Below are 9,931 nucleotides of genomic sequence, written 5' to 3'. Positions count from 1 at the left end.
TGTCATTTAAAATCCCCTGATAGAGTCCATGATGGAGGAAAAACATAACACATGACCACGAAATAGTTGGGAAATTGGTTCTTTTCTGTATAGCCATTCTTCTTTGATAATTATACGATAAATTCACAAGATGCTTTCTCATCTAAACAAGAGAACCTAGTTCTTGTCAGGTAATGTTTAACAACTATGGGTGTTTGTTTATGGTTAGATGTATTGAAAGGCTTTCATAAAAATAGTTTGCTGCCAGGAAGCTGGAATCTAGGAGTGGATTTATAGAGATTTACTCACCCCAAAATCTGCAATTGTCAGTCTTTTACACTCTTCCAAAAATCTCCAAACCTTACTGAAACACTTACTAACAGTACTTGCAAGAAAAGAAAATTGTGTCCTCTTCCAGGCAGATTGATTACAGCTCATTTATTGCTTATAGTCTTTACCTTCTTACTTTGTGCCCTAACAGTGATTATGGACATTTTCAAATATTAAGATATTTTCACCCACTGCTCCGGGTGTGTGTTCACTGCTCTGGGTGTGTGTTCACTGCTCTGTGTGTGCACTTTGGATGGGTCAAATGCAGAGAACGAATTCTGAGTATGGGTCACCATACTTAGCCGTATGTCACTTCACTTCATTATATGCTGTTGCCTTATTTATGCATCTTTGTCTCAGTTTATTTAGTGTATTCTATATTCCTTCTCATATTGATGAAACCTTAAGGGAATATGTCCTCTGTGTCACCTCATTTATACAGCTTTATACAGAAACAGGATTTTTTGAATGGCTTTGCCTAAATATGTTAATAAATAACATTTGAGAGAAACCGAGAAGGATATACTAGATCAAGCTTAGGTTGCGAATTGTACACGTACTCTTTTAATACTTAAATCAAGAGTAATTTGTTGTGCATAAGAAACTTGTTAAACAACTTAGACCATTAAAATACACTATTGAATGTTTAAACATGTAGATGTCCCAAAGACTGTGCCATCACAACCATGTGTCGCTCTGGATAAGGGCGTCTGCCAAGTGCTGTAAATGTAAATGTGTGGTTCTTCATAAACAGTTAACACGATGCTGGAAGCACACAATTGTGTATTTGGATGTTTGGGATGAACTTGTACACTGTCTGCAAACCAGACCTCCTCAAACAACGTGGAAAGAGGGGACACATCTGAAATGAGCCCAGTGGCTATGGTGAGTACGTGTTCACAAACATTTGGCCATAGTGTCCTGTTCACAACAGAATATCCAGATTTCTAAAACATTATGTTCAGTTATGAGGCCGTGTAATGGCTTATGTGCTTTAAAAAGTTAGTTAGTTAGTTAATTAATCGATCAATCAATCAATCGATCGATTAATTTAAACTATTCCTGTCCCCATGTATGCGTACTGCAGTTCTCAGTGAAGTAAACATTTCAGCACAATATTGGCAGAATTAGATGTCCAAGATATCGCCTTTCGAAAATCGAATAAGAGATTAACCATAAATAAATAAATACTTTAGACAGAGGAATTATAAATATGGTTGTTAGTGACTATCGAAAAAAGAAATAGCTACAAAAGAATTTAAGAACGGCACATTTTAAAGTACCTTAGGAGGTCCTTAGGAGACGTCACCTCGTCGCTACTAGTGTTAGCTTAGCCACTCAGTGTGACTCTTGTTAAGGCCGCAGTTGAAGTTGTTCCTGCTCTGTGAATTATTTTGGGTGAACAAAAAATGTTGGGCACAGTTAGTCGACAGCTGAAAAGCCACCCGGCTGTAAGTATAACCAAACGCGACACAATACGAACCATCTGTTAGCGGTTTATCGAGTTTAATTAGCTGCGATAAGATTAGCTGTCATGCTAACTACGGATTAGCTCGAAGGCTAAGGAAGCTAGCAAGGTGGTTAGGTCGCGAAATTAGTCCAGCTCGAGTGAGCACATTTGTTTAATACGTAATGGTATATAATACGATGTTTTAAAACATCGAACGGTTTTTATTTTAAATAACAATTGAAGAAAAATGTTTGAAATAACATTTGAAAAAACCGTCAATGTAACGGGCAGCTCGTGGGTTGTGAGAAAGTTATGTGAAGAAAGAAAAGTAAATGTTGTCAAACGTTTGGTTCATTCGGACTATTCAGCGTCGGATATGGTCATGGATCTGAAGAACAAAAAGTTCAGTTGTTGATTTTGTTTTCACAGCTGAATTAATGTAAGTTGTTAGCGACGCAGCTGAAAGCTAACATTGCTAACTGCTAGGACATAAAGGGCACGCAGGGTGTAAGCTGAGGTCAGAAAGTGGCGCAGACAGCTGGTAGCTGTGTTTTAATCACGTCTGTCTGTCTGTCTGTCTGTCTGTCTGTCTGTGTTACACACTGATGTGAGCAAGTACAACTACATCACTTTTCCTGATCTAATTTGGCCACTAACTTATCTAACACCGCACTAGGTCGCAGTGTTCTCAACTCTTTACAAGGGGAAAGCAGTTGATGTTCAGATTAAAGACATCACGGATTAATTTGCCTATTATATTATACCATCATCAGGTGCATGTTAAACAGTTTCATGAAGAGAGGGTACTTTTAATAGAGATTTTATAAGAATAGAAGATGAGTAAAAGGTTCGCATCACTGGTCATGCCACAAAAGAGTAACTATGAACGTGGAGTAAGAGAGAAAGAAAAAAAAAAGTTTCCTTACCCACGCGTTAGTAGACAAACAACGGTGATTAGTGAATTGGAGCAGTACAATCTATGTCACCAGGATCCTTGATGAATAGCGATTAGGAACAATGGTAATGGGTTGATTGGTTTTGGTTAATGGTGATTAGTTGTTGGGAATAATGGTGTTTGCTGATTAGTTGTTGGTAAACACACAAAAAACTGGCTCAAAAACTGGCTCAAAAACAAAAACTGAGCTGTTCAGAGTGCAGGGCAGTCTCTATCCTCTGCTCAAAAAGTTTTTTGTCACTAGGGTTTTTAAATACAATTACTGACAGTCTCTAAAAATAGTCATATCTTGAACCGGTCGTTAATTTTGCAATTAACAGAACAGAATTGCTGAAGCACATAATGTTGTCTTGTTTGATTCTATTAAATCGGTTATTTTTTTTCGTAGAATAAACAGAACTCATTATGAGTATTAAAGTATAAAAACTCACTCAAACCGCTACTTTAAAAGATACTTTACAGAAAATTTAGAAGGAAAAATATGTAATGCAGACTTGTTTGGCTTTATTTATAACCTTATTCTGCACACAGCATCCCTAATGATGATTGCGCTTCATTTTCCCTTTTCTTAGTCCAGTTAATGAGCTTAAAATACGAGCACTGAAAGTACGTCACAGATCTTTTAACAGCCTGAATCTCATTACAAACTGATCGTTTAGACATTTGTTTGTCTTTGACATGTAGCTATCACACAACTTGATTACAGCCTATTTAAACAGCATGATCTGTACAGGAATTGAGCAAAGGCAAGCTTTTAAAGTAAATAAAAACTTTTGTCATTTTGGTGTAATAAATGTATGCTATAGTTTAAATGTAGGTGTGTTTGTTTTTGGGATTATCTCAATGTTCAAGTCTAGATCATTGAACATAATATTGCCATCAGTGTTGTGGGAGTTTTAATCAACCACTTTCTTATCTCCTTTTTTGTTAAATGGTATAAAATTCATGAAGGTCTATGAGAGGTGGATTGCAAAGTAAAATGACTAATTGCCTTTCTCCCTGTAGCTGATCCCTCTCTTTATCTTCATCGGAGGTGGCTGTACGATGTCTTTGAGTTACCTGGCAAGGCTGGCTCTCCGTAACCCAGACGTCTGGTAAGATCAACAGTGCCTCCAGCTTAAAGCTACGTTTCATCAACTTTCTATTTGTTCATGCATTAAATGGCTGATATCTGTTAACTGGAGGGAGCCCTTTTATATGACAGCATAAAATAAAAAAGCTTTTTACTAAAGGAATTAACTTTTATGTTTGCACTGTAAATCTACTCCTTGTTCCTCTTTTCAGAATGCCAGTAAGATGAACATTTAAGAGTCAAACCAAAACGTTCATCTGTCTCTGTAATGTTAATGAGCAATTTTACATGCTTCCTTTACTCTAATGAGTTTGGATGGTTGTTAGATTGCATAATTTTTTTCTCTCTTGTGGTTAAAGGCATTAATGCTCCATCGAGCCTGTTTTTTCAAGCATGCCTTCATTACTCATTTATCCATTCATTCATCCACAGCTGGGACAAAGCAAACAACCCTGAACCCTGGAACAAACTGGGGCCCAACGATCAGTACAAGGTAGGAAGATGGAGGCTCACCTTTTTAATAATTTGAGGTTTTGTAATACCTTAAAATAGTCTTTTCAAAAATCCAAATGTTGTTAAAAAGGGTAGTATAATACATTGCCTTACATTGCGTTATAGATCTACTCACATCTCAGAAGTTTTGCTGCTGAGCTAAGTAGATCATTACACTTATGTAATCTGAAAGCAAAGATTGGGGGCTCCTGAACGTGTGTAAGCCTTGCACTGTTGCCATGTTGCCTAAGGGGATCAAATTAAGAGTTCTGGCAGGAGCGAATGACCGTATCAGAACCCAATCTCCAGCCTTAATGAGTTTAATTCATTAAACCTTGCATTAGCTCATTTTATGCAAGCTCCGTTAGTAGTCACAAATCTAATCAAGCACTTGCCTTAATGTGAATTTGATACAGAGTTGAGTTAGACACTTAAACAGCGTTCGAAGTTATTGAATTTTCCAAAGATCTCGTTAAGGCAGCCAGTTGTTTCTAAATTGGGAATTTAAAATTGTTTTTGTTTCGTGCTTGTTTTTGTTGCTCAGTTTTTCGCTGTGAACATGGACTACACCAAACTGAAGAAGGATCGGCCTGACTTTTAAATCCATCGAGTTTGGAGAAGCCTCCCCTTCATGCTGATGGACCAAGGGCTTGAGGAAAATGAAAAATAAAGAAGCATTTTTCCCCCCTCCAGCTTTTTCCAACCCAACTTAACAAATGTTGTCTGTAGTCATTTGCTAAGACCTTTTTCTAAATTATTTGAATCAAAATTTTCCTTGTATTTTCTCATTCTTTGTGGTTATCTACAGCAACACAATAAAGGAGGCTTATCTCCCTTGTACAGAGAACATGATGCCTCTGGGTCGTGCTTATGTTTGTGTGAGTTTGTCGGTCTCAAGTCTTTTAAAAGTGTCCCCGGTTTCTGAAGGCAGAAGTCAGAAAAGTCATCCCTCTTAACTAATTAGCTTCACTGTTGTCATCCTGAATAGCTCCTGCCAGCATAACCTTTCAAAAAGTGCCAAGTAATGGCTGTGTTCCAGAAGATAGAATTGTACAGACAGACATTCCTGGAGTCCCTGCAGAAAGTCTGTAGTATTCTTAGCTCAGGGAGAAGAATTGGAGAAAAACCCTTCTCCTCTTCAGTCCCTTCCTGCTGTGGGATTGTGCTTTGGCATGTCCTGACTGCTGGCTGTTTCTATAATTAAACTCTTCAACCCTGTGCTTTGGATATTTTGTCTTGCTCTGATGTCCTATTTGAATAAAGCCATTCGTCACTAAGGAAGTGCTTGACTGCATTTATTGTTAAATCTGGTGTGCTGTCCAATTACATGCAGTATTCCTGCTTCTGTCACCAATGGGATTGTATTCCCCTGAATGTAAAATTGTATTAAGCTTAATGCTAACACACTGGGTACCCCTGTTTGTCCTGAACTCGGGTTACGGCCACAAATTCTTAACATTCAGAATGTTTTAATGTATCCCCAGTAAATGTTTTTTTGTGTCAGTATGGTAAAAGTACTAGTCTTCTATAAAATAAAGGATACTGTGTAGAGTTAGCGGAATAAAAAAAAAACTAGTGCCATTCCCAAAGGAGTCCCAATGAAACGATAAAACAAGTAGCTCTTTAACTGGATCCTCTTCATAGGAATGACATTTTTTCCTGTAGTAAATGTCACTGGGTCGCACTTCGCTTTTCTCAGACAAGCTCGTGCGTGGTGGAGGATGAGAAGCTTACACGACGCCACCAAATGTCAAGAAGACACACTTTAAAAACTTCACCTGCCCTCCCAAAGGTTATTAGCCTACTTGTTTTCATTGCTAATGAAAGAAGTGTTATTTTTGTCTTTAGAGAGAAGAAAAAGTTTTTGATTATAGGCTTCAAGAAAAGATTTCTGACTTAAGAGAGCTGAAATATCTGAAAGGTTGGCAAACACAAGTAAACAGCTGCTTTTCCTTTCACATTACTTTTCAGCTTTAAAAAAAAAAAAAAAGCAAAAATATAAGTATTACTTGTGATCATTTTTTTTCTCTTTAAACAAAAGTATTTTAAACACGTTTCAGAGATCTCCTGGGTAATTGTCTTGTCTTGTACAGTCATTTAAGATTCCCACCGGCCTGAGCTGACAGCCATGGAGGTTTCAGGTGGCCAAAAATCAGCTATTTGGTGTCTGCTGGCTGTGAGGTGTCTGATAGGTCAGTCCAGGTGAGTCTCCCTGACCTCTCATCACCACCTGACGACAGAGGAGTTTGTGTCTTCATGGAGACAGTAGTGATGAGAAAAATAATGAGAGCATGAGGAGTACAGAGGGCCAGGAGTGCTGTAAATGGCCTGCTGCAGGTCACCAGAGGATCGATGTGGTCTGAAAATGTGCACGTACACACACACCACATTACAACACCATTTGTAAAGTAGACTGCAAAGCCAATACAGGAGGGAGCTCTTTTAGATACAACACACTTAAAACCTTTGTCCATCTACTTTAGGGAATTACTCTCTCTCTCTCTCTCTCTCTCTCTCTCTCTCTCTCTCTCTCTCTCTCTCTCTCTCACAAACATATACATGTAGTCTCTCAATCTCTCTCTCACACACACACATGCAGTCACTCACTTAGATACACATATACATGTATTTCTCTCTCTCTCACTCAAAATTACATATACATATTGACATGTGGTCTCTCTCTCAATCTCACTCTCTTTCTTTCTCTTTCTCTCATTCACACAAACTGTCTCCCTGTCCTGTTAACTGGCAAGCCATATACTAGGTGCATGCATCAATAAGGAGGATCTATATCCATTTATCTGGACATGTTATGACAGCTCCAAAGCCATCAGAGGTGAGATGGCAGCCAGATTAAATATTTAAAAGAGTCAACCTGGACCAGAATCAAGCCCAGTGCAGCTGTCAGTTAAGAATGAGTTTAGACACACATCACTTTCCTGGTGGAAGACAAGTATGAAATATGGACTCGTTTTATATGAGTTTAGGTTTTGTGTAGATACTGGACATTCCCGCATCTGTGATTTCTATCCATCTTCCATACACTGCCTTTCATAAACATACAGAAAGTCATAAACATACAGAAAGCACCATCTTTATTGCAAAGATAAAGCAAGCTGGATCATAAACCCCTAATGTTTAGTGCTAATCATAGGTGTGAATTTAATTTAACAGTAGGGGGGGGGGGGGGCAATAAATATAAAATTTCTCATGAGCAATTTTTTTTCCCCAAATTGTACTTATAAAGACATGTCCCCACAGTGAAAAACTTTGCTTTTATCATTATTATTAGTAGCATGGAGACTGCGCCATTATGGTTATTTTCAAAGTTTTCCTCAGGTTCAAATTTTCCTTTTCTCCGTCATTTTATCTAGTCTTTATCATTTTGACACTGCAAGGCAAGTTTATTTATACTGTGGCACATTTCATACACAATGGTAATTCAAAGTGCTTTACATAAAGAAAGTATAACTATCATAAAAAAATAATCACAACAATAAAAACAAAGGTTTCAAATTTTATTTAAAATCACTTAAGAGCAGAATAGAAATTGATTATACAAAAAAATACAGTGAGGTCAGTTCGTAGCACAGTGATCATTTAGTAAATGCACAGCTAAACAATATGCTAATTGTGGCCGTTAATGTTAAGTTAACATTATGCCAAGTCGTCCCAAATAAAACAATGCATGGGAAACGGCTTTGGCGTGTTAGTTACAGTGCACTATGTCACAAGCTATTGTAAACAAGCTAACGTCAACTAGGTATATATGTAAGATTTTAATCGCTAATATAGCAGATTCATGGAAAATTACATCGGTAATCAGCAATTTTGCCGCAACTAATTTATGAATGAGTCTGCATCAACTACATTAAAGAGAATCGCTTTATTTAATGTGAATAAAATCTCCAACTTAATGGAGTTCAACATTAACTGAGCCGCAGCCACACACCTGACTCGTGTGTGCAGAGTAGGTGAGATGATCTGGGAAAACAGGCAGTGGGTCAAACCACTGTGAGGAAGGGGAGGGGGGGACTGTTTCTAAATGCATTTTTTGCGTTTGTTTTTCTACTTACACAATTATTTAGGCATACACGCATATATTTTATACAATAGAGAGTGCGATGTTTTTTAAATAATTTTTTTTGGGGGGGACAACCCTCGGATGGGGGGTGGGGTGGGGGTGTCATGTCCCCCCGTCCCCCACAGGATTTACGCCCATGGTGCTAATATGGCCATGCTAGTTATTCTGAATTTAACTGAACTTGGTTTTACTTGCTGAAGAGATGACTGACATGTGGCAGAGTTTCTGTCTTACAGGCCCCAAGTAATCAAATGCAAACTACAGGCACAAAATCTGACATGAGGCACAAAACACAGTGGGGCTTCTTTTGTAGGTAAATAATCAATGACCAACTGGTGAAGTTATTTTCCATTAACAGCGTGTCCCCAAGTCGTTTATTCCTCTTCGACCCTGTTCATTCGCCACTACTACTTTTTTTTTAAATTCACAAGTAAAATAATTATATTTAGATGTTCTGTCCATTACAAAGTTATATTTAATGTGCTGAACTATCCCTGAATTGTCATGCTATTACTTTACGTGGAGCTATAAACAATCAGTCCACCACTAACCATGTCTTGAAGTCATGTTAGACTTTAAGTGCAGAGCCATTTGACTTGAGGACATTCCTATGCCAGGAAAGTTATCACTTTACCTCTGACTGTTATAAAGCACTGACACTGTACAGTCCTTATATGAACGCTATATGAACACCTCATCAAAGAAAAAGTCACTCAATCATCAATTTCCCACTTTCTTAATCTGTTTTTTAGTGAAGCATCTAGGTCCCTGTGCAAACTGTGACTATATACATCTGAGATTTATCTTCATCTTTATCAGGCAGAACTGCCCACATTTAGGACATTACTCAACGTCTTCTGACCGATGACATTTGAGAGCCGAGTTATTTTCTCTGATAAAAGTAAATTTTTTTCCTTTGGAAATCAGGGTCCCATAGTCTCGAGGAAGAGAGGAGAGGCACACAACCCACATTGCTTGAGGTCCAGTGTAAGGTTTCCACAGTCAGTGATGGTTTAGGGTGCCATGTCATCTGCTGGTGTTGGTCCACTTGTTTTCTGAGGTCCAAGGTCAACGCAGCCATATACCAGGAAGTTTTAGAGCACTTCAGGCTTCCTGCTGCTGACCAACTTTATGGAGATGCAGATTTCATTTTCCAACAGGACTTGGCACCTGCACACAGTGCCAAAGCTACCAGTACCTCGTTTAAGGAGCATGGGATCTAATTATATGACCAGCACATGTATATCTGTTGCAGTACACAGTGAAATGAGACAACAGTTCTCCAGGATCAGGGTGCTACATAAAACAAAGACAGTGCTAATGACTTAGTAAGTAAGTCCTAGCCACATAAAGTGCAACTGTGCAACCTGGTGCAAACAGTGCAGGACAAGACAGACAAGACATGCAAGACAGTGCAGGGCAAAAGACAGTGCAAACAAAAAAATACTAGACAATACAAAAAATACAATACACAAAATCCAGAACAACGCTGTCGTACAAAACATAAGACATTCCCCAAATGTGAGACAAATGTACAAAGGCTTGTGGCTCCTATATGGTTTGATGTCA

General features: G+C 38.3%; 1 protein-coding gene across 3 annotated transcripts; it reads left to right on the top strand.

The window, feature by feature from the left end:
- The first annotated feature begins 1,161 nt into the window (after positions 1 to 1,161).
- Positions 1,162 to 5,125, top strand: ndufa4a (NDUFA4 mitochondrial complex associated a). 3 transcript variants are annotated; one of them, XM_047801292.1, is made up of 4 exons: positions 1,162 to 1,194; positions 3,720 to 3,808; positions 4,219 to 4,279; positions 4,823 to 5,125. In XM_047801292.1, the coding sequence occupies exons 1-4, from the start codon at positions 1,177 to 1,179 to the stop codon at positions 4,877 to 4,879; spliced, it is 225 nt and encodes a 74-aa protein (XP_047657248.1). In that variant the 5' UTR covers positions 1,162 to 1,176; the 3' UTR covers positions 4,880 to 5,125. The 3 variants fall into 3 exon arrangements, with proteins under 3 accessions (XP_047657248.1, XP_026997556.1, XP_026997557.1); XM_027141755.2 differs by lacking the exon at positions 1,162 to 1,194 and adding an exon at positions 1,602 to 1,760; XM_027141756.2 differs by lacking the exon at positions 1,162 to 1,194 and adding an exon at positions 3,420 to 3,473.
- Positions 5,126 to 9,931: the final 4,806 nt, after the last annotated feature.

The sequence above is a fragment of the Tachysurus fulvidraco genome, chromosome 15 (assembly GCF_022655615.1).
Source record: "Tachysurus fulvidraco isolate hzauxx_2018 chromosome 15, HZAU_PFXX_2.0, whole genome shotgun sequence".
NCBI lineage: Eukaryota > Metazoa > Chordata > Actinopteri > Siluriformes > Bagridae > Tachysurus > Tachysurus fulvidraco.
This window is presented reverse-complemented; position numbering and strand designations above follow the sequence as displayed.

Bases quoted from the DNA above. Each gene is read 5' to 3' on its own strand.
- ndufa4a (XM_027141755.2), top strand. From the start codon at position 1,719: ATGTTGGGCACAGTTAGTCGACAGCTGAAAAGCCACCCGGCT. The intron at 1,761-3,719 runs GTAAGTATAACC...TTCTCCCTGTAG, and splicing joins AGCTGAAAAGCCACCCGGCT to CTGATCCCTCTCTTTATCTT. The intron at 3,809-4,218 runs GTAAGATCAACA...ATTCATCCACAG, and splicing joins CTCCGTAACCCAGACGTCTG to CTGGGACAAAGCAAACAACC.